The 25299-nt window shown below is 43.0% G+C and overlaps 1 protein-coding gene across 2 annotated transcripts in view; it reads right to left on the reverse strand.

Moving 5' to 3' along the window:
• nt5dc1 (5'-nucleotidase domain containing 1) overlaps positions 1-25299 on the reverse strand; it is a 63885-nt gene that overhangs the window by 12851 nt on the left and 25735 nt on the right. For both annotated transcript variants that reach the window (XM_041958272.1, XM_041958271.1), the window contains 3 exons: positions 14726-14900; positions 11507-11604; positions 3718-3839 (listed from right to left, as the gene is read on the reverse strand). In XM_041958272.1, the coding sequence (XP_041814206.1) occupies positions 3718-3839; positions 11507-11604; positions 14726-14900 (395 nt within the window). The remainder of the gene's footprint in view (positions 1-3717; positions 3840-11506; positions 11605-14725; positions 14901-25299) is intronic.

Here is a 25299-nt window from a genome sequence, read left to right on the forward strand (position 1 = left end):
TTCATGGCACAGAATTGATGTAATCAGTAATTATAGACTTTCAGCCTTTTCACTTGCTCACTTTATAAATCCTGACAAACGCAACTGTATCCTCCATCACCATCCCAAAGTAAACAGAACAGTTATTCACTCATAGAAGGAGCTGAGGACTGTGCTCTCGCACATATTTGCTTGGCCAACTTAGCGCTGTGCCAGGTGACATCATATAGTGGTCCAAATGCCAGACAACTGTTGTTTTTCTTTTTTGCCAAACCTCCTACATCAGCTCTCCTGTTGCAAGAATGCAGTGGTCTCATTCTATAAATAAGGGGGTTGCTTTTTTGTTACACAGTGATAGTGTCGGTCGAAACACAGCCTCAGTCAGTATGACTGAGTCATAAAGGGTGACAGTGAAACGATGCTGATGTAAACAAGTGGACGCTGAAGACAGACCAACAGGCAAAGAGTTTTTTGGTTTGTTAAACAGTGGACAGGTCAAAGATGAGGACTCCAGTGGGATGCTTCTGTGGCTCAGTGTCTGTGCGATGTCTCAGTCATGACACAGCTCATCCTGCTAACCTGTGCTCTATAGAGTAGGCTGCACACTAGTTAAGCATATTCTAGCTTCTGCAGTCAACTGTTTACAGGATGTATAAATCATAATAGATCTGTAGATCTGGTCATGTTGCAAAGTTGTGCAGGTAGGCATCTGTGGTTGACTTATGTCAGTACGTGTGGCTATAACATGCTAACCTGCTAACATGAGTCATTTCAGTGCGCGTACCATCATCATCTGTTAATGACATAACCACTCAACTCATTTACCAATTTATTTATTCTGAATTCATTTATTGGTTATATTTGACCAAAATGTTTGTCACTCATCCATATGACCTGCTCATCATGGTCCCAAACAGGAAGTGAGAGATTCCAACAGGAATGGTCGACAGAACTAAAGTGAACATTTTGAGTAGAGTACAGATGAGGATTTTCATTGTTTCGGCGAATAGGCTTTTTAAGTATGCTAAACAACCTGAATCTTTCATTCAGCATTTCTGTAATGGGATATTTACAAAACTGATTAGGACACTGGTATGTTATTTGATGATTTTAATGGATTATGAACATTTGGTTGGTCTCCTGGAGGAGCTTCTGTAAACGTTCATCGAGATGAGCTGGTCGAGTTCAGGTGCAGATCTGCTCAGAGCCTGCAGCTAGCTGCCCGATAGCATGGGCCGAGCCTCACGTCTTTGTTCATGGATGAGTGTGCTTTAGGGTCTGTTTCCTGCGTCCTCTTGCTGTCAGTAGGAGCTAACTGCAGGGTGACGTGCAGCGTGGGCCTTTGGGCCATGTCTCTTATCAGCTCATCACTCAGAGAAGCAGTTAAAGCTAAAGCCAGGCCCAGGTAAACAGAGCTGCAGGCATGCAGAGGGGCCTTAATAAGCCCATTGTGCTGCACACTGTGTGGGGCCCTGGAGGACAGGAATAGGAGGGGGCCCGCAAAACAGCAGGGCAAAACCCCATTTTGCTATTTAATGTCACATTCTGTTCCAAAATGTTATATTCCTCTATGTTGTGAAAACTTCTGCCAACAGAATGAGCTCATCATTACAGATGTTTTTAATGCAGTTGCCACCAAGAAGAATAAGGCAGCCATCTACTAACTTAGAGATAATAAGGTTCTTTGCATTGAAAGGCCATTTTGTCATACCTTAAAGGTCTTTTGAGTTGGTTTTCAAAGTAGGTTCAATACTAAAAATCAACAAGATAAAGAAGAAATGTCCTGGACTGAAAAATCCAGTACCACTTGACATTTTAAGGATAACACGTATATCTTGCCTTCTAATATGTCAGGTAAGTAAGCTTTTTTTTTTTTTTTAATGGCTATGACTCACTGGGGCATTGCAATATCCTGGGCTTCTAAGGAATTAAGAAATCATCAACTGTAAAAAAAAGTGTTATTCACTTTTTTTTTCATGCTTGAAAAAGGAATTTCACAACTCTGTCATTAACTGTGACAGCCCTGAATTCATCTCCACTGTCTCCACTAATAAAACTTTGGAATGGTCACACCCACCCTTTCTCTGGCATGAATCTCTATGATTACGTCCCATCAGCTCCACCTGACCCCGTCAGGTTCAGCACTGCGTGGAAAGGAAATTGTAATCTTCCCTGAATGACTCTATTCAGCCCACCTGCGGTAAGTCCTGTCAGGTGAAAGTGGAGCGAAGTGAAAACACAGAGTGCCTCAGGCCTCTCCGGAGGGCTGTTTAAAGCAGCTATAAGTGCAGGTTGACATTGAATTCCTCGAGAGCTTTCTCCACGTGGCTGGGGAACAGAGGGGGCATTGAGCAGAGGGCTGGGAGGAGTGGGAGAGGAGTTCGGGATGTGGACGGTGAAGAGCGGGAGCGGCGTTTCAGAACAAAGCAGTGAATCAGAGAAACAGACCTTTATTTTCTGACTGTTTCACAGCAGTTGTGATGTATAGCACAAAGAAATACACCCACAACTCCTTGCAGTCTCCTGGAAAGGTGCTGCATTGCTGGATTGTGTGTGAATGCAGCTGAAGCATGCTTCATCCCGTCCACTGTTGCTTCTCTGCTCTGTGTCTGTGTAGCTCACCCCACCCTCGGTCGAACAGACATGTAGCTCTTTATACATCCATGATAGAGACAGACAGCAGAGAGGAGTGATGGACACAGTGAGGTGACCTGCTCGCTACGTTTTTATAGAGTCCCGCCCTCACACCCTGCTCACTGTTACTAGCTGGGGGGCAGAGGGCAGGGTCTCTGTAGATAAATACACCAGCACACACACACTTCTAGATAGATACTTTATTTATCTCCAAGGAGAAATTTGCAATTTGCATTTCTAGCAGGTCCTAAGTGTTGTCTGAAAGGAAATATTTCTATTTGAGGCAGTGTTTTTTAGGGAAATCCTGTATTGTGTACTTTACAGTCCTCTTGAGCTTACTCTGAGCCACCACACAGTTTGAAAGACTTTCCCTACAGATGAGGCATTCCTGTGCGGGACAGCAAGCTCCCCCTCCCCACCAAAGCCAAAAAGCTTTCACTACACTGTCCAATGTGAGTTTCTGTGGTTGGCTCAAACTCAGACTGCTGAGGGCTCACATGATTCAGCATTTTTCAAATCTATTCACACTGATTTTCTGTTCTTCTGTTTGTACTCTGTAGTGTTGCAGCCTGTCTTTAACTGAAGTTTTTTTTTTTATATGCATGCTACAAGACATGAAAACATGCTTTATAATAAACATACAAGCAAATGCAAGCTATCATCTAACATATCCCAGCTTTGGCACATTCATTTTTTTTATCTTTTTGCTTCAGTCGAGATGTAGGCTAGGTTCTCATCATACCATATCATACCTGCGAGGTAAAGAGAGGTATCTGATCCGTGTAGAAATTGTCCCTAAGAATGGGCTGCATTGTCTTTGCAGTGAGGAGTAAGAGGGGAGCTGGCTGCTCTGTTTGGTCTGTTGCATCAGTGAACGCCCAGCATGCTGACACACATGTCGACAGCCATGCCAAAGGCCACGTTCCACCTCTCCATCACACCAGTGTGAATCTCCCTGAGCTGATTTATTGCGAGGCCCACATCTCTTTCAGCCTCTGCCAAAAACCAAAGTTGGAGTCAACCTCAAAGCGAGCCTGAGATGTTATCCGGCCGGAGGTTTCACCGCTCGCTCCAATAATATACAGCGCGAGGTGGCTGGCCTACCTTGGGCTCTGGTTTCCCCGTCATGGTCTTGAGCAGCTCGTGGAGGTGCGGCCAGTTGCCCTGGGAGTACCAGCCGGGTTTGTCCAGCGACGGCAGCCCCTCGCTCTCCTCCACGTCGCTAACTGCAGGAGAGAAAAGAGAATCAGACACCACAGTTTGACAGCCAGCTGCTACATGACCGCACAGCCTCCAGTCCTGCAGCACCAAACCTCGTCGGTTAAACCTCACCACAGCGCTCACCTGCAGGCCACGAGAAAACAGAATAGCAGAGGCAGAGTGTGAATTGTGTGGACTGTGAGACTACTCCTACAACTAAAGCAGATGTTTCCAACCAGGGGTCAGAGGCTCTCTAAAGGGAATTCTCAGGGGCTGCCATGATTAACAAGAAACAGGGGCGGCAAATGTATTTTTCAAAAAAGGATGAAAGGAAAAACAGCAGGGAAAAGGTCTAACTGGAGCCACTTTGATTCTGTGTGTTTACTTGGTTTAGGGGAGTCGCTCTGCATACGGATACTGTGCCTCGGCTCAGAGGTGGAGGGGAAAACCAGGCCGTGAGTCAAGGCAGAGCAGTGGTGACAGTTGAGGCCAAGACATGCCCCTCCTGTCTCAGTGCAGCCCCACCACGCACGCGTCAGCCAGGACCACGTCCAAAACCTCACATTCACCCTCTGAAAATGCTGTAGCCAGGCTACATGAGCTCAGCCTTCCTGACCTCATGAATAATGACTGAGGATTTCTCACTTGTTGGCAACAAGTTTTATAGGAAAGAGCGATTCAATGAAAATGTCCAACTGAGAATAAGATTGCAGTCTCTTGTGGGGCTTCTGTTTATACAATTCACAAGCAAGTAAATGTTTAAATAGCTGCATGTAATGTACAGCAGTGGTACAGCATTATAAAACTCATGTTGTAACCTGATTCAAAAGAGACTTATTCAAGTTGACCATAAAAAAGTTCCAGAAGTCAACAGACTCAAGACCCAAAGAAAAAAGATGAATACACCAGAAAATTGTGTCACAAAGTCCAAGAAATGTTCCTTTGACAGGGCTCAGCACGTCGACAGCTGGTAAACTAAAAAAAAATATGGGCTAAAATATTTTCCAAACTGCCACAAAGCTGCATAAGATACACTGTTATCTGTGAATTTTATTTTATTTCCTCTGGGCTCTTCGTGTTTCCTTTTATGTTGATCTCCTCTGGCATCGTGCCATCACTTGCAGACTCTATTTGAAGTTAGTGTGAAATTCTCCTCTGTGGTACCAGTGGTAGTGGTAATCAAGCCTACTAAAGTAAAGCATGCATAACCGTAGGTGGCATTAATGGTCATATTTCTAACTAATAAAGGAATAGGGCCTCTAGTAATTCAATATACATAAGTCAGGTTTTACAGATGCAAAGATATTAGAAGCAATGCATCGCAAGTTCATCCCAAATTGCATCCGGTGCACACTTTTCTAATCAGGGCAATCGCACCATGAGCTTTTATGCTTGTGCACGAATCAGTGAATCTTACTGCACATGAGGGACGGTAATGATGAGAGTTTGTAGTGAAGTAGGACTATTTCAGCTGACCTCATTTATTTTATTTGCCAACAAACATTTTTACTGGCACTTTGCAAGCGCTGGGTGCTAATTTTGGACCCTGAATCCAGGTCAATGGTGTGTATAGGTCTATAATGATACGCAAAGTGAGTGATCAAAGAGAAGGTTAGCGCTGACTAATTTATTGGCACAGAGCCCCCAAATCTCACTGAGCAGGCTCACGTGGTTGTTTAGGAAAAGCTCAGTTTTTCCATCCACAGGCTGGCATTTTTAAATGCCTACACTCCAGATGAGATTTTACAAAAGTTTTGTTTTAGGGCAAGAAAACAGTGCTGTATACTTCTAAAGATGGCGAAGAATCTGTGATATATTTAGTGTGAAGTCTGTAGTTTACCACTGTCAGTGGTACGTTGATACAGTCATTAATCAAGAGCGCACAGAAGCGCTTTTCCCTGCAGGCTGACTTGCATTTCATTAAAAAAAAAGCTGTAGACGTTCAACAGGATCAGTCAGTTTTCCCTTCCAGAGATCAGACAGGGTATCAGCATGAGTTATTACAGCTCTAAACCAGTCACACAGTGGAGATTGTATTCACTTGTGGCTGTGCAGAACCATGACTCTATATGGCCTTCTGAAATCCTCAGACCTCTAAACACAGAGTTGAGCTCTCAAGATCTCAACAGACAAGAAATGTTAATCATGAATGTACTAACACAGACAACTATCTGACTTTTATTAGGCAGCGGGTGCGTGTACAGCTGTATATGATTTTGGGGTTATTTATTCGAAGTTTTCCTTTAACTTGAAGTCCGTGAAGCTGAAGTGATGACAACCAGGAGCATGAATGAGTTATTTATGAGGCTGGCACAGAGGGCAGCAGACATTCTTTAATATCTGGATTGGGGTGGTCCGGTCTGTGGTGCTGCTTTCAGTATTAACTACAGCTTATTTGAAGGGCAAGTCAAAGAACACTGAGAGGAAAGAAGACGCACTGACACAGACACAGTGAAATCTGTACAGTAATTACACATGTAGTTACTGTAATTACCATGGAAACTTTGCTTGTGAAAACATGGTAGTCCTATCTTTGTCACTGCTAAATATGGCTTCTTAATCAACTGTGTTTGGTTATATTTCTAAAAATTAAATGCTTTTTAATGAAAATGTGTTTCAAAGGGATATGTTGATTTTACATGAGTAAAAAGTGGTGAGGTTGCAGATCAAAACTAGAAACTATGCTGTCTGCAAATCTCACAAAAAAACATGAAAGATGCTCTCCAGAGCCAGTGTTTGGATTGTCCCCTCAGGCCTACTGTAGAAACACGATGGCTGACTCTGTGAATGAGGACCCACTCCCTCTGTGGATATAAAGGGCTCATTCTAAGGTAATGAAACACAGCCATTCTTATTTTCAGGAGAATTTGCACTGATGAACACACAATTCTGTATATTCTATTCAGTTTCTGCCAGTAGACCCCCCCTAAATCCTACACACTGGACCTTTAAGCCGCATTATGGAAAATGAAGTATTCAGTGTTTTTGCAGTTTGACCCAAACTAGAGACTAAAAGTCATGATGTCTCTGCCTGTGCAGCTTCAGTCTGGTCAATTATTTGAATCGTGGCTCTTTAGTTTCCTTGTCTGTCTCTTTGTTGTCCATTTCAGCCAGGACTCTCTCCAACAAAAGGTCTTTATTTCAAAAGGTAATCCTAGTTGATAAAAGTCTGACAAATAATCTTACTGTAAATTGCCACACATTCACATCATTTCCTGTATGACTGCACATAAATGCAGTCATACAGGAAATGATGGCAGCGAGTGCTGTGAAGCACATTTCATTAAACTAGTGAATAGCCTTTTAAACGTGCTATGCTGTTATCCAGGAATCAACAGAGCTCCTTGTTTGAAGTAGGTGACTGCTCTTCTGGACAGTCAGTGGTCTTTAAGTTGACTGACTGATATTTAAGAGCAGCAGCAGCAGGTTAAGAGAAGATCCTCACTCTCACATGGCGTTCTGCAGAGTACAGGCCACCACGGGTTCAAACTGAGGTTAAATATGCTATAAATATTGTGACAGGAGAGAGTGAAAGAACAGAGATGAGCACCTGCACATGTGGGAGTGCGTCCACACACACACACACACGTGGTAACAGCTGTGAGGACAGTGGACTTGAGAGGACGAGGAATGAGTGGTATGTGGTCTGCAGCTCAGAGAGGTACCAACTGTGCAGCTCACATGAGCAGCAGCGATGGAGACGCCCTGCAGCATTCTCACTGAAGAGACGACTCTGATGTAAAACGTCTCCTGGAGCCTGATGTTGTGGAGTGATTTATGGGACGCTTTCCTCTGACTTGTTATTCGCTGATTACAGCACATTTTAAATGACAGTCTTCAAGGTGTTGCACAACAATGCTTGTTAGCTCTAAGCTAGCCCAGGGCTACTTTAACCTTGTTTCACATTTGGCTTGATTAACCCATGACTAGCATACATTAGGAGTCATTTTTCACACTACACATTTGTGACGGTGTAATTGCACATGAAACATCCTGCTGCTTCAGCTAATCACACTAGTTATCTTAACGCTGTGTTTTATTACTTCTTCAAGACTTTGTGGCTCTACACATACCCAAAATAAAAGGATTTTTGTTTTCTTGAATCCCTCTGAGGCCTGAACCTCGCCTGATCTGGAGATGACAGACTTTTCCATTTTAAAACGTTCCTAATATTACTGTTGTATTCTGCTCCTCTGACAGAATAAGCCAGTGCTGTAGCAGTGATATCTGGTTCTCAACATGGTTTACACAATCACGTTTCTGTGGGTTTGTACTTTCAGATGATGTATGGTGCGTCTGTCTCAAGAGAGGATTGAAACAGATGTCATCCCAAAAAAAACTTCTCCAGGCTTGTATTTGGGCGACCGTTTGTTAAGGATAACAGATGTGGCAACTGGTTAAAGATTTCTCATTTGACAAGCAAAACTGCCCCATCCACCTGTTAGCATTAGCCCCAGGCTTAGCATTACATAATACACTGTAAGTAGCCATCAAGAGCAAAATTTAAGGCCCATTTGCAGTGTTAAAAAACCAGTCAGCCAGAGACAGAGCAACTTATCCTGTGTGTTTTATATACATACTGCAATAACCCAAACACACTGTATATTGGCATTACCGTATTTTCCGCACTATAAGGCGCACCTAAAAGCCTTTAATTTTCTCAAAAACCGACAGTGCGCCTTATAATCCGATGCGCCTTTTATATGGATCAATATTGGTTAATTATGGCTCTCGTAGTCAGGGGGCGTGGCCGAAGTAATAGCGGTAAAAGTGTAAAGGGCATTCTACTCTCAGCGTGCCATCATCCTTTTACTGGCTTGGCAGTCAGCTGTCAACCTGAATAATAAAATGACTATTTCACTGAACAATGAAGAAATATGAATATATGCTAAATAATAGGCAATAAAAAATATTAATCAAACGTGGTTAATGTGATTTCTGCTCCTGAACATCAGCGCACAGCATCTGCACACCAGCGCTGTGCGCCGTCACCTGCATCTTTACGCAGGATAAGCTGTCATCTGTGAGCGTGTGCGGTGTTTGTTTCAAAACGAACGAACTAAAATAAAATAAATTTTAAATAAATGCTCATTATTTTCAAGAGCCGAATCAGAGGGATGAAAGAGCCGCCGGAGCCGTGGGTTGCCGACCCCTGATCTAGTGTCTGCATAACGCAACGCCACGGTACTTTCTATGCGCCTTATAATGCAGTGCGCTCTATATATGAAAAAAGTTTCAAAATAGGCCATTCATTGAAGGTGCGCCTTATAATCCGGTGCGCCTTATAGTGCGGAAAATACAGTACTTTTTATACTCCTTATAAATCGTACATATCCTTCTATACTTGATTTAATTTTGTTTTTTTTATCATTTAGTTGTTCTACTTGTTCCGTTTTCTGCCTCTTCTTTTTATTCTGCTGTTGTAACAAGAGAATTTCCCTCGCGTGGGATCAATAAAGTCTTATCTTAGCATGGTGCTAACACTGATTAGCAAGCTAGCAACAGTTGTAGTTTTAACTAGCCAAGGGCAAAGTTTGCATAAAGGACATGATAAGCACAATTAAGTGCTGTATTAAATGTAAAAGCCTCAGCCTTATTCTCGCTGGGTTCTGGAGTCAAAATTAAGCCTGACAATGAGAACCACTGAACTACCTGCGTGACACTAAAGGTGCCATTTTCCAGTTGATATTTTTGAGTTTTGCACAGGCAAGTCGATCCATCTATCCAGGGGTGTCCAGGGATGTCCAAGCATGTATTTAGCATGAGGCAGGGTACGCCTGGACACAGGGCTAACACACTCACATATACTAGCAGTGTAGAGTCAGCTAAGTGGAAGTTGATAATTAGCTGTTTAATCATCAGTATTAAAGTAATAAAGTTTCAGGGTCACATTCTTCGAAACTTTATATCAGCTAATAAATAAAGAAGACAATTTTAAGAGTGCAGAGTAACAAGTGATGTGTCCAACTGAAAAAGGAGCGGCCATTATGTGTGGAGGCCAGAGGAAGAGCAGATGCTGATGCTTTTCCTGCCAACGTGGCAGAACTCAGGAAGAGCGAGGGAGAGAGAGAGAAGAGAATATTTCAGCGAGTGAATCATCCTGTCTTCACACATAATGCATCCCCAGTGTTGTTGTTGGCAGAGGGACAATCCAGATGAGGGGAGCATTCCAGCAGGCCGGCCCTGCCGGTGCACACCTTCAGCAGGAACATCCAGGATCAGATGCCTGGGCTGATGAGAGATGGAAGACGGCCCAGGAAGGTAGCTGGATTTATGAGGACTGCTGACGACAAGGATCTGAGCCAATGAACTGCAGGCAGCTGATAGAAATCTTACTAACATAACTAACAGCTGTTAAAAATTTTCACATTACATTTAGTTTGAGGAGATTACAACTGGACTAACCTTTGTTTCCCTACGATAAATACATATTATATCACTAACAGGAAGTGGCATCAAGTAGGGGTGGGTGATATTACCTAAAATTATGATCACTGTATTTTTTCTTGTTGTTGTGTTTTTACACAGTATTTTATCACAGCATTACAAAAATAAAAGTGATACTCCACTCAAAACATTTCACTCTGCTAGCAACGCAAGAAAACGTATTTTGTAACAAGAAAAGCAGCCGAGCTTGTGTTGCAGTATGGAGTGCGTTAGCTCTGGCTATGTGAGCAACGTGAAAAAAAAACACTTTCCCACATCCAACTCACTGCTCTGGTTATTTAATTGGCTTTAAATGAGGCGTAACGTTCACACGATCTCTCTTTACTGTCACTCAATATTAAATACTCAAACATTGCTTCAGCGTGCGGGTTTACTAGTCACATTAGCGGCGGAACGTACTAATGCCAAATTCAACAGGCTAACCAGCAAAATAAACAGTAGAACAACATAAAAATGGCAAAACTCACAGGCTCTAAGTGTAAAGTCTGCATCGATCCATTCTTTAACTTCAGTTTTCACGTGAATCCTGCGTTGTATCGGCCTTCAAAGCAGTCCAAGGTACAATGATAAGTGCACACATATAGCCTTATAGTTCTCCAGCTGTTGTTGTGGGGACATTTCCATCAAGTTAATCCACCAGGTCTGGTAGCAGTAGATGAAGACTTTTGGACTTTTGTGTTGTTTCTTGCAGCCAAAAACAGAGAAACTGACCCACATTGCTCGTAACGTTACCTTCCACATATTACTGTATAGAAGTGGGCAATATATCGAGGAAATTATGGATGCAACTCCAGTTCTGACTTTGTACATAGCCCTCTACCTGCATGTTGTCACAGCCACAGTGAACCTCATTATTTATAATTTGCTAAAACATTTGTCACAGTATTGAGAATATTGCGAAATCCATGCTGGTCTGACACCAGTGGCGGTGATGCAACCGATATACCCCTCAGCCCTAGCTATGCAGATAGACTTGATTTGATCTGCCCAGGTTTTAGGATGTCTGTCTGTGAGATTTCTTTCACAACCTCAGTACAATGGAGGTGAATGGAATTTAGTTTGTACTGCTAAAAGCTCTAAAAGTGATTTGAAGATGTCTGCTTGGGCTCTGGGAATTTGTGATGAGTGCTTTTTACCATTTAATGACATTTTAAAGACTAAATAATTTATCAAGTAAATAAAATAAAATAAATAAATAAATCCAATAAAGTGCCGCGGGGCATGAGAGCCCCAGGCCTGTACTTACCAAGGGTCCTAAAGGGCCTCTGCTGGGGCACCAAGGAGAAGAAACCAGGCTTCAGGGCATTTGTGATGATGACGTCAAACAGCTCTTCGAAATCCTTCCTGTAACGGCCAGGGAAACAACATTAACCTCTCATAGGCCTCCGGCCACTGTGTGGAGGATAATGCCTGGACAGCATCCAAATACACTGAGCTGCAAAAGTGCGAATAACTCAGTGAAGCCAAACAGTCTGGACAGATGATGGAAAACACGGAGCAATAAACAGTGTACACATGCAGTGCTGTGCAGGGAATTAGTGTTACTAATAAAGTAAACACTCTGAGAGGGCAGTATACACTCCTACAGAGCTACGGTTATGAAGTGATGGTGAGCATGTTGAGAGTCGTCTCCAAGGAGACACACAGTGCTGTATTTATATGTACAGTACATGGAAGGAGAGTCTCTATAGAATCTTCCATATAAGGCGAGAAGGAAACAGCAGCCTTATGAAGAGGAGGGACTCAGTGGGAACTTTTAAGTGTATGTGCACATTGTGTGGTGAGCCGTTGTATCGCATACACATACAAACCATATGAGCATATGATAAAACAGCTGGCCCGCTTATGTAATATTCCATTTTGTTAATGATGTTAATGCTAAGGAGGGAGCATACAAGAGACCACAGGTACAATACCAGGTGTAGTCCATTTGAAGGATGCATATCTTGAAAGGACCAGTTGAAAGGACTTTTGACTGGCTTTTGACTGGATCTATGGATATGCAGCACAACTGATAATTTTGTGACATCATTATCTAGAATTATAAAAGGCATTTGACTAGAAAGCCTTTTAATATTCTTGATAACCTTTGCAGCGCTCTAGTCGAGCTGAATAGTAACAGCAGCTTCTCTAGACAGCTTGTTGGGTGTCAGCCAGTAGCCTCCTGTCAGACAGCTTTGGCCTTGTTGTGCTACTTATGACAGCTGACTGTCACTGGCCTCCGGCCGACTCGCCGCACTAAAGCGGCTGGAGGCCGGTGACGGTTTTCTCTGGAACAGGAGCTACCGTGTGGTGACGCAGGAGAGCCGCCTTTCACAACAAAGCGCTTTCACAACAGTGGAGTGTTGACAGCTAATTTTAAATGTCCCCTAGATGAAAATAATGGGGCACAAACTTTGGGTGCAGGAAAAACAGGAAAGGTTCTTAAAGCAGTGTACGAACACAGCGTCACAAACAACCTTTGGCAAGATGAAGCTGCCCTAACTTCCCCTTGCAGCTATCGCAACATAACTCGACATCCCCTGACCTTGTAAAGCAGTGACTTGAACATGGGTTTGAACACACACTGATTCACAGTTGGGACTCTGACTGCTCTCCTTGGGAGGTGACATATGCTGTGGTTTTGGAGGTCAAAAACACAGGAGGGGAGGGGGGAGTCAGTGAAACAGCAGGGGAGCAGGGGAAAGGGGTGAGGAACAACAGGAATGACCAGGCTGCACGCTGCTCGACAGGAAATGAGAGGGGGGGTGAGGTGGGAGGAGACCAGGGCCACAGAGGCCCCATGAGAAACTGGTATCCAGAGCAAAACAGCCTTAACTCGACCTGCTTCTGCCTCTGCTGGACCACAGAGAACAATCAGCTCTGAGTATGAACAGTGAAAACACAGACCACCTAACCAGGCGGGCGCAGTCTAAGATAACAACACCTCACAAAGAACAAGAAGGGCTTATGTTTGTCAAAGCACGGCAGCAGCACGGACATTGTGTTTTTTCTGAGCTCTCTTAGTGCTTGATCGAGTGTATAACAGGGCTTGGACTACAAAAACAACCCAGAGTGTGCAAGCGGAGGGAGGCCAGTACTGAACAAAAGCCAGTGTTAAAATACAGCGTGCTTACTAAGACAATAAGCCCTTTCTGCTGCAGCCCTGCAATTTTAAAACAAGGTGCTGGGTCTCAATTGCTTATTGATTAACTGATTTTGTTGGCAACATGGTGGCAGCAGAACAAGCCAAAAACACAGCATCTTACATATCTTGTGTACCATACCTTGTTGTGAGCAAACAGTTACATACCCAGCTGACATGAAGCAACTTTAGCACTCATTTGGAGCCAGAGTGCAATATTCATTTTGCTTTTGTTCAAAGGGTTTGGTCTGCACCAGCTCGCTTCAGGTTCCAGGGGTTGACAAAAGTCTTAATTTGAGGTCCACTTTTTTTGAACTTCAAAGCCAGCTGAAGTTCAAATTCCACTTTTAAGCAAGTAAGTGGTACAAAGTATTTTGTCAAACTCCTATTTCAACAGTCAAGAATGAACTTTCATACTCAATGAAGCCTCATCTCTGTTTTAGTCTGAAAAAAGGCTCCATTTAGCTCCTCAGCAGCTAAATGCTCCACTATGTTCACCAGCTAGTTGCTAACTGTGTGCGTCTGTCACTTGGTCCTGAATAGCCATCATACAGTGGGTTCATCAGTGCTAAGTTGCTGACTGCTAGAAGAGAGAAAAAACAGATAATTCTTCTCTGTGGGTCGGTCATTACAAGCAACACCTTTTACTTTACACATAGTCATACAATTTATTATTACTAGAAAAAATGTTGATAAATTAATCTCAACTCAAGGTCCATCTAGTAGCTTCTAGGTTCTTAAAGCTTAAAAGCTTACTAGTTTAATTGGACCATGAGTTAGGAACAAAAAACAACTTGTGTGTAGCTTTCATGCAGAATAACGATGTGAACTATGAAAAGAGAACGCAAAAAGGCATTTTCTGAATAATTTCTGAATAAGTAAAGATGCGAGTGAAGTGTGTACTAATTTGGGGATTCTGGGTTCAATGAAGACAGGCAAGTATTGCTGTTTCTTACCGCTGGAGGCGTGGTCCCTTCTCAGCTTTCTCCTCAGAATTTACATTTGAATAATAAATGTGTGATAAAAGTCTTGTCTATGAGGCATATGTATACTTTTTCAAAAGTGCAAACTAAAAGAAAGAAGACGAAAATGAACAGCTTCATGTTTAGTGTTGCCTGCTGAAGGCTGCTGGGATATATACGAGTGTAGCATATGCATGTGATGATGATGGCAACTCAAGGCAGACATGTGAGTCAGTGCTGACTAAAGGAATAAGTGATGGCATGTGGGAGCTATAAGGAATCTTCTGAGTTGGGGGGCATTATTGTAAGCACTGCAGACCAGGTCCTGGTCTTGTTTAAGGAGGGGGCCAGTCTGTGGCCCCTGTGTGGGCAGTCTTACCCCAGGATGTGTTCACAGATAAGCCTGCAGTAGTCACTGTGGGAGCTGGTGATGAGGAGGAGGACCTTCCCAGCGTTCTTCATGCTGCGCAGCCAGGTCTTGACAGAGTCAGAGCAGGGCTGCAGATACCGGCCAGGGTCCCTCTTCACGCTGGGAAAGTACGTCCCTGCATCCTCTGTACAGAGGTACAAACACAGTTAGACAACCAGCCTTGATCTTAATGAGACAACACAGACGGATTGTACGAAAAACATCATCGGTATAGAACAAAAGTATTGTGGTCCAGTCACACCGGCATTTTTAATTGTGAAATTTCAGAGTACAAATCATTGGAATCATGAAGGGATCAGGGATACAAACAAACTGCGCCAATCTAGTTTGTCGAGCATTAACACACACATTTGTGCCATTAAAGAAGAGGTGGGGCTAAGTAGTGTGACGCTAAAGAGTTTAAGATAACTCATACCACAAAAAAGAGCCATATCAGGCACGTACACCATTCAACCTTGCTAGTTAGTTGCCAAATTAAGTAACTTGCCACCTGGCGCGGTGGGCTATTGTGGCTAGTGCTAACATGCTAGCAGTGAGCTCAACCGTGCAAGGAGTCTCTGCATCCCTGAGGCCTCAGCCATGTCATCACCTGTCAGTGGGCAGCTTGATAACAGCTAGCTCAGTGATGGGCAGACTCTGGAAGTATGTGACATGAGTTACTGAGGAAAAGTTGCTGTTGTTGCAGATAAAATAATTTATCTGTCAAATAATGACAGTCTTTGCATAAGCGAACAGAGTGGCACATGGCTGAAAATGCTGACACACAACAAACATCCTGGTGTCTCTAACAAAGACAGTTAAAGATTGAGTGTTTAGTTGGGTGAAAATAAACCACTAACAACGGATTAGCGTCTTCAAAGAACCTCACAAAACAGAAGTGGCCATGACTATTTTCTTTTTTAGCGATCAAAGGATGCATGCCTCTCTCACCAACAGAGTAAATGTTTACAGATTGAGCCCTGGACAACAATGGTTGAAGGCTCTTTACGGGAGCCGCTGAGTTGATGTGCTGAACAGACCCTGAGTGGATGGATTCTGCCTACAAATCACAACATCAAGGTCGACATTCTTACACAACTTTAAAATGTGGTTTAAACATTTTTCTGTGTCTCTACAAGCTAGGAGCCAGTGTCTAATGTTTTACGTTCCTTGATCCTCTACATTTGTATTCACAGAGGTAAAGGGGAGCTCAGGCTCGTGTTTCCCACTTCTGAGGCACAGTCGATGGGCTTTCCTCACTTTGAAGCCCCCCCAGCTGCCCTTCAGTACATCCTGTCAGTGTACTGTACAGAGCTAAATATGGCAGCGCTACAACGAGTGTTACACAAGCCTAGTCCGCAGAATATAACGCTCGGCCTAATGTTCTCAGCAAAGCCTCATGAATATAAAGATCACAAACATACATAATGCATAAGGAATAGATGCACTTGACACTGATTGGCAAGATGTAATGTGTGACTACTAGGTTAAAAAACAGAGCAATTTCTGAGCAATGAATTGAACGAGAGGATCTCTATGTTACATAGAGTTACATAGAGAAGCTCTACCCTCTTATTTGCTGTACAATTACTTTTAAATGGCATGATCTAATGATGTGACTCAAAAAACAAAATTTTAATTCAGCCTTAAAATATGTAAAACCTTGACAAAACAGAAAGCTGAGGCCATCTTTATGTGGTATTTGCTCTTGAGCTGAAGAAGGTAACCATTAAGTGAGAAGTGGCGTTGCTTCTTTCACAAGCAGGAGAAAAGAGGGCTTAGGAAAACAGGGCAGGGTGTGGATGAGTGGTGTGTATTCATGAGCTTAGGTGTTTACCCTGGCAGAGAGCAGCAGCCAGGCAGGAGCATCGCTGGGCCCTCAGAGTGACACAGACACAGTCACAGACTCTGTTTACACTGTGGACCAACGTGTTTGAGTTCTGTTTCTGACACAAGACACAGTTCTGATGTTTTCTCATCAGCGTGAACAGCAAAAAACTCCATGGAGCTGCTTTTTTTCTGGCAAACCAAGAATACGGATCTGAAACTTTGCTGAGGGCCAATCAAAGCTGCAATGTTGATTTCATCTCACATTAGAAAAGCTTGAAAAACAAGATCACACTGACAGTGTTATTAATGTCATCTCTGAGGGCTAGCAGTCAAGCTAAAAAAACATTAAGTGTTTTCTGAATTTGGCACGACAGAAAATGTCACTGGGTCACCAAAATCAAATGGGTTCATCCTCTCAGGAGCATGACAAATCTGATTCATTCCAGAATATCTTGTGTGCACAGCTGACATTTTGACCAGTGTATGGTGGCCCACATTGTGTTTAGAATGGTAAGGGTTCATCTTCATGGGTGCATGAATCATGGAACATCTTCTGAAAACCATGAATATTTACACCACATTTCAGAAAAAAGATCTGACTAATGCCCCCGAGTCATAACAACGGGAGGTCTTTCCTTTTGTCACATTCTGTTAACATGGCATGGATGCACAACATCACATTTGTTCTGAGGACAGTACATTGTTCATTACATTTTCTACCTTTCGCCACAATCCTCACCACAGTGGCCAGGCAGAGGGTCGCTGTGCAATGGGGGTGAAGTGGAAGCCTTGATTTCTATTTGGCAGAAGCTTCAGTTCAGCCAGAATGTGACGGAAAAGGACATCTGAGGACGCATTTGAGTTCAGCCAAGAACTTCTGTAAGATGCAATCTCTCTCTCTTGCAGTCACACTTTGCCTTAATGCTTAAAATCTCCTCAAGTTAAGAAGGTCTCTCCAAGTTTGTTAAACGTTTGAAGGGAGTAACCACTGAGCCCAAACTTCATGTGTGAAAAAGGTGAAATCGACCTGACAGCATTCAGATCTTGAGGTGTTGGGCTTTTTCAAACAGAATTCTATACAATTAGAGAGTTTTTGAGTTAGTTTTATATTAGTGGAACTAATAAGTCATTGCAGTCAGTCATTATGTTTTGTATTATATTAGTGGGATTGTATCTGTGATATCTCTGCTTTAAGCTTTCAGTCTTTGTGGTAGCCTCTTGAGCCTAAAGTGAACAAAAAGGCTTGAGGTGTTACCACAGCATAGAAAAATTGAGTAGACGTTGGTTGTGTCTTCTTTCTACTTTCTTTAACTAAGGACAATGCCCTCAACTTCATGTGAGAATTTTCAGGTGTTGACTCAGTTCTTGTATTTGAGTCTAAAAAGTCTAGCATGGATTTAAACAGCTCATGAAAGTCCTGCAGTGAGAGGTAGAAACCTTTGGACATGCTGCCCTCCTGTGGTGGAACACAGGCCTAACTTGAGAAAGGAAAAAGCTCTTTTAGGTTCTATGAAGGCAGTAGAACAGGCATCTCAAACCGGTTCCATAAAGGGCCGCGTGGCTGCAGGTTTTCATTCCAACCCAGGAGGAGCACATCAGGCCAACCAATCAGCATCAAGGGATCACTAAGTTATCAGCTGAAGACTGAGATCAGCTGATTAATTGATTCCAGCCTGGTGTGTTCCTCCTTGGTTGGAATGAAAACTTGCAGCCACGCGGCCCTTTATGGAACCGGTTTGAGATGCCTGCAGTAGAAGGTTCTAACCAGGAGATGACGACAAACCCTAACAAGCAAAAGCTACAATCCCAATCAGGACCCCAACATTCACACCTTTGGAAATGTCTCAGATGTAAACATCTGGCTCTGATTTTCAGCCCATTTCTTCAGAAGTTCTAATTGTATCCACAGACCATTACACCTTCAGTTAAACAGAAAAGGCAGCTCGGCACATCAACGCTTGGCCCTCAGTTTGCGTGGCTGTTCCTCTTCTGGGACCCTGCAGCGGAGCTCCTGTCTCACCTCATTACCCACAGCCAGGGAGGTCAGCGGAGGGAGGTTAAGAGAGCTCCTCTGCCAGCAAAATCCCATGTCGCATTGTGTGTGTGACAGGATAAACAACTACTGATCTCACCACCATCCTTTTTGTTGTGTTTGATGCTGGAGAGATCAGAAGCTGCTCCGCTGGGACCTGAAATTTACCACCCAAGTATACAGCTGAAACAAGCGCCATGGAAACGGTCTACTCATGTTGTAGCGAACCAAAGTCACACGTGAGTTTCGATGTGGATTTCGTTTGCATCATTTTGACAAGACCTAATCAGTTTTGCCTTATGGATAAGCGGCAAAACATCTTCATCACTAAAAAGCCAACCTCCATCCACTTAGTACTTATATACATGCCACTAAGTGGTAATTCATTTTGTAAATTAAGGCTTTAAAAACAATGTTCTTCATCATTTTTGAGAGCATTTGCTTGTATTTTGAAGATGTGACAGGAAAGACTGATTAGAAACACGGGACATGAGAGGGAGACATTTTGCAACAAAGTGTTCCAGAAGTAAGAACACCTCATCCTCCTATTTCTAGAATACAGCAGAAAGTGAATAGAACATTCATAGGTATGTCTTCATCAGTGTATAATCGCCTGAAAATAAGAACTGTATTTTTGCTACCTTAGAGTGAAGTCTTTATATGTACAGAGGTAACAGCTCACCATGTTGCACCGCCATGTTTCTACAGTTGCCCAGAACGGACAAACCAAACAGTGGCTTTAGAGATCACCTTTCGCGTTTTTCACGAGGTTCATGGTTACAGTAGGTTCTCCTACACACCTGGAAATGGAGCCATCAAGTGATGGATATCAAGTCTGTTACAATCTGGAACCTCAGGATACCACTAATTTATGCCACCGTTCATCTTATATTTCTGCGTTTAACAGCCTTTAAAGAGCATCTACACTCACAAAAGTTTTCTGAGCGATGAACTTCAATCTATTATTAGTTAAATAGAATAAGACAATGCTAGCCATCTTGTCAACAGTTCATCATGTGTGCTGGTAGATATATTTGCTTCAAATAAATCGACTTGCCACCTAAAGGATGAAATGAGCAGAAGCTGTCGCTCCTGTCCAAAAGAACAACTGTCCTAGGACGAGTCGTCAGTCAAGAAAAGTTAGATGGTCGATATGGGTGAAAGTGTGGCCAATCACGTCACAAGATCGTGATCTGCTCTCATTATCGAATGTTACACTGAGAAGGATCAGACTTTAAGTAGGAGAGTTAATCCGTGAATTATAGCCTGTAGCTTTAATACTGCAAGTGGTGTTTTCCATTCATTATTTTGAGTGGCTCTGGACCGTTGTTGGAGAACTCTGTTTCTGATTAAACAGCTGGCTAGGTAATGTAGCTTTCACGGACGCCAGTGGAGAGATAATGTCGGGCTTGAACCAGAGATTTCTCTTCCGTGGCAGTAAACAAAACTCACGGGTCCGCAGATAACTGTGCTATATTCAGCTTCACTCGATCTTTTCACCAGACAAACAGTGATGTTAACCAAACCATGATGAACTGCAGAGCTACAACTATGTACTGGCACTCCTACGCAGAGAGCAAGAGCCACGCACCCAGCTGCAACACAGGTATCCACACAATGCATCTTTCTAAGGGACATAATTGTGCTTCTGGTGACTGTCCAAGCTCCACCTCACTCCCTGCCTTTCCAGTTGACACACAGACAGTCTGCTGGCACCACGGCTTTGTAAGTCATTGTCCATACACTGACCTGTGGTCAGTCAGTGTCCCAGTGTCCTCTCACTCCCCACAGCATCACACACCAGGTACCCATGCCTCGAAAAATCTTACCAATAGACTCCTCTATTATTTCATTTACTTGAGAGAAGGGTCCTAAGAGAATTAGTGGTCATTTCTTTTAGAATATTGATAGAAAACTGCAGGAATAGGTGTCACTTTTTCACAAAGATCAATGAATGAATCCTCAGGGGGTGATTTTAATTAATTACAGATCTTGTGGAACACCAGTAGACAGGAAGTCATGTCAGGACTTAGGCTTTCAATGGCCTGAATTCAGATTTTCAGGATCCAGTGACTGCTTAGGTGGTAGACCCCGATCTTTTGACGGTAGGAACCCACCTCCTCTTTGATTTCTTTCTTTCTTTGCAATTATCCAACATCTATGAAAGATGATCACAAACAGCTTCACTTTATTTGGTTTGTGATAACTCCAGACCTGTTATCTCTGTAGTCCTCCGTATGGCATTAGGCTGAGAGTAGAGAGGCCAGGCTGACATCATTGTCCATTTTGGGACAGAGCAACATGTGATCAATCTAGTCCAGTAGAGAAGGGCATATTCAACCTCTGCTCGGGCCATCACCAGTGCCAGCGCGCCACAGCATGTGTGCGGTGAAGTAAAATGTGCCTTTACAGGCTCTGGCTGTGAATGTAGGACTGAAGTGCCCTGAGGGCCCATAGGCCTGTGGCCGGGCACCGGGCCTGCACGGCGCGGTGCCCGGCCTGCACGGCTGGAGAGTTGCCCAGCGTCACAGGGAGAACCACGACCGGCAGCAGCTCAATCTCTCTCACACATCAAAGGGGCCCGACAGGATGCACAAATCAACAGTTGCAGTGTAAATTAGAGCCAAGCAGGGGAGCGTTTCATAAACAGCCACTCCACATGTGATGAGGGGACACAATCTGGAGGTTCATTCGTTTTCTTTATCGCCCACTTAATTAGCAGGGAAAATAAAGACTATAAAAACACATATAAAAAAAGATACATTTACCCATTTTCTAACTATACTTAAAGAGCATCAAGCTCTGTATATACAGCATAAGGCACAGGGAGAGGAAATCTTAAGGGAAGCTATAATCTCAAGTGTTTTCTCTTAAAAAAGCATCCAGACAAGCTGTGTTTTCCGGCACCTGTTGGAACCACGTGGAAAACACTGGCCGGGCCATTTTGTCTGTGGACTTTCCATTTTTAGCAGACTGACCGCAAATTGCTGCATCATGTCCCTCATGGTGCACGCAGTTTTTTTTATGCCTTTGGTCTATGACAGAGGAAGAGAATCTTGAAATGATAACAAAAATGCAATAGAACTAAAAAAATAAACAAACCCTGGCCACAGGGGACATTCTAGGTCTATGAAAACGCTCTTCTGTGATATCAGAATATATACAAAGTATTTTCACATTCATATATGTTTAATACACAGACTGCTTCTCTCATTAGCAGTACATAGGTGGAATATGATATCAAAGTACAATATTAAATGTTTAGAGCCAAATTCACAGAAATGTTGACATCACAGCCAAGGTAGGTGTTTTCTGTTCAGGAGGGTTTGCCCTCACTCATCAGTGGTGTTTTGGGAGAGCTGCTTCAAAAATGTACAAGTACTATGTACTATGTGTATCTTTTTAACTCACTGGAAAAGTAATAACATTATTCACCAAAAAAAAAGCTCTGAAATGCCCCCACATGGTTTCTGCTTGAGCTGTTGTAATGGGTTGGGAGTGCCTTGCAACTTCTTATTCGAAATTGTTTGTAATTCTCAAGTTTGCCTACCATGAGAAGAAATGCCACTGAAGCAGAGGGAGAAGGCGACACAAAGAACAATGGCAGCTGAGAAAAAAGGGACGGGACGGTGGTTTTTGGACACTCGTGTGCAGATCACTGTGGGGGACGGTGACGCCAGTTGCACAGTCACTCTCCCCTCAAAGCAAACGTGAGGGACACTGGAATCTGTCATTATACCAAACCAGAGCTATATTTAGCTGGAGCTATCTTAAGAAAATGTGAGGATTCATACATCAAGGTCTCATCTCTGAAGGATCGTATTTTGAACTATGAATCGTCACATAACGTACACTTCAGCACCTCGACTGGTGCAGAAGCATCAAAAATACATAACAAACTCGCTAAATTGCTAGTTAAATTGCTCTTCAGCTTCAGCATATTTAAGTATATCCAACTTGGTGGAATCCTGCTGACTCAAAGAGGAGCGAAAAAGAAAGCAGAGAAAGCAAAATGTGTTAAAACCCAGAGCAAGTCAGGCCAGGTTCGTTTTAATCATAGGGGGTTTATGGCACTTCAGTGATGAATGATCCTCCCATCTCAAGGTGCAATCTCCATAACAATAGCTTACCATCGGGCCACCAGGAGCATGCTGGGATTCATCTTTATACAGGACTCTTAGCAGACAATACATGTGGGAAGCAAGGAATTTTATAGTTGCACTTCCTGACAGGCCTGTTTTGTTGTTTTTAGGGCAGCTATACCAGTTAATTCATGAGTATATCATTCCACCTCAACACCAATAACATTATCTAATCTCATCTGATTCATTTTACAGTGTGTACTTGTTCATCGTTATGAGCTTTATTTTCAATTTTTGATTTCAAGAATTATCTTGCTTCTTATTTTGCATTTTTCATCTTTCCTCTGTCTTATTTTTAGCTGAGTCAACATATTTTTGAAAAAATGGCTTCATGATTCCCGCTGCAAAACACCCCAACAAACACATCTATATCCAGTCGAGATGAACAGTTTACAGCCCTCTCATGGTCACAGTGACCACCTCTCTTCATGTGATATAGTATACTGGGGTTGCTGTAGGACATGTGATGAAGTGGAGGGATGATAAACAGCTTTGTTGAAGATTTGCTATATTTTAGCAGCTGTTTACAATCGTGATACAGCTCCCCTGCTACACTTCCAGACTATATCCAAACAGATTATTAGAAAACATTTTCCTGTGCCCAATCCGTCAATACTCAGTCGGATCCAATTATTAATTATATTTGTCTCTCCAGGTCACTTTTCCCTCAAAGGTCAGCACCGTCAAGACAAATTACAACTGATCATTGACACAAGTTAGCATCAGATTCAGATTCACAGCTGAACTCAACACATCCACAACTGATCCACTGATCAACAGCAATTCCACTGAAATGGTTTTGATGAAATCTCATGGTTACTGTATAAATGCTGGTGTGGCCTAGCCCTTAGTGTGGCCCAGTCACAAGAGAAGATGAGAAAAAAGACTAGGAGAACACTGCTTTTATACCGGATCCGGGGCCACAGGCCTACATTTTGAGCTATTGGAGATTATTCACTTGCTTTCATCAGGCTCTACATCTACATGTATCCTTGCAGTACAGTTTTATTTATGCTGCCATGATCCAGTGCAACATGGCAGCTACCTCATTAATTCATTGTGCTGCTCACAACCACAAAAAGAGCGAGGCAGGCTATTAAAGGCTAATTAAGCTGACTGCAACTATTGTCTTCGCAGAATTTGAACACATGAAATAAGATCTTTGGTGTTACAAGCTTTCACCAGACTTCCAGTGTTACTGCACAGTCTTAGTCGTGACGATGGTTGTGTTTGTGTCCCTCTAACCAGCAGAGGAGATTCCCCCTGTTGTTGCCTGGTCGAAACCATATTAGGTGTACAAGTTTTTGTCAGTTCTCCCATCAGTATATCTCTTTCTACAGTTCTTACATTCCCTCTGTTACAACAACAAACAGCAAATTACAATTATTTGAAGGGGCAGCAAACTATAATGTCTGAAATCTACAATCGATCCCTGACATCCAACCATATGATTAACCATGCCTGCATATCAGTCTGTCTTTGAGAGTGATACAACAGTGCACAGTGCATCCTCCACAGGGTAACCCTGATGCAACCCAACCTACCAGTTCATTAGCAGCACACTGTTTATTGCATACTTTGTGTTTGTACGAACATGCATCAGACTGTTACTGTTGCATGCCAAACAGAAACTGATCTTATCTGAGAGCAAACACGAGGCAGATCAAAGCACAGGCGTTGCTAAGAAATCATTTAGCAAGTCAGACATAACAGTGTACATCCCCGCCCTGACGTGTGACGTCATTGGAATATATGTAGACATTTGTCGCAAAGCTGTAAGGGACTCAGTATGGGACAAAGGGACTCGAACAGCAAACAGATCATTTGATACATGAAAATAGGTTGCCACTGATCTGAACAGAGAAGTGGCATTTAAGTCTCACTTGTGGATTTGTGGTGTTTACATGTAGCCCTGTCCTCAGAGACAGAAGGCAGAGACAGGAGGGGTGAGGTAAATATTGTCTTTCCTGAACACACATATTGAGCACATTGGGAGCAGTGAATTGTAAACAGAAGGACATCTAGCTCCATCGTGTCTCACCATACATCAAATAGATGGATGGCAGGCGAAGCTGGCCTCATATCAAGTTGCACTAGTTTTCTTCAACACGTCTCGCTTGTCTACGACTGACCCACCCAAATTACAAAGAGGAAGACGGGTCACTGGATCTCCTCCGTTCAGTAACGTGCATCCAGGAAGGACAGTGTGACTGCAAACTTGGTTTTCTTTGCCGTTTTTGTTTGCAGCTTTCTGGGCAGTTAAAAAAAAACAAAAAACTAGCAACACAAAGACTGTGTGACTGCTACGTCCCTGTTAAATGCATCTTGACAGGGACAGTGTTTCTGGAGAGAGATGTTGTTGACTTATTGAAAATGGCAACCAAACTTTTTCAGAGCAGCTATTGAACTAAGCTATTGAATAAAGAATTGACTTTCAGCATCAGTTCATATGGCAACTAGGGCCGATGCAAATAGTCAATTACTCGATTCGTTTACTTGACAGAAAAATAATTGGCAGTTGTTTTGAGGAAGAATGAATC

Source organism: Chelmon rostratus, chromosome 18 (assembly GCF_017976325.1).
Source record: "Chelmon rostratus isolate fCheRos1 chromosome 18, fCheRos1.pri, whole genome shotgun sequence".
NCBI lineage: Eukaryota > Metazoa > Chordata > Actinopteri > Chaetodontiformes > Chaetodontidae > Chelmon > Chelmon rostratus.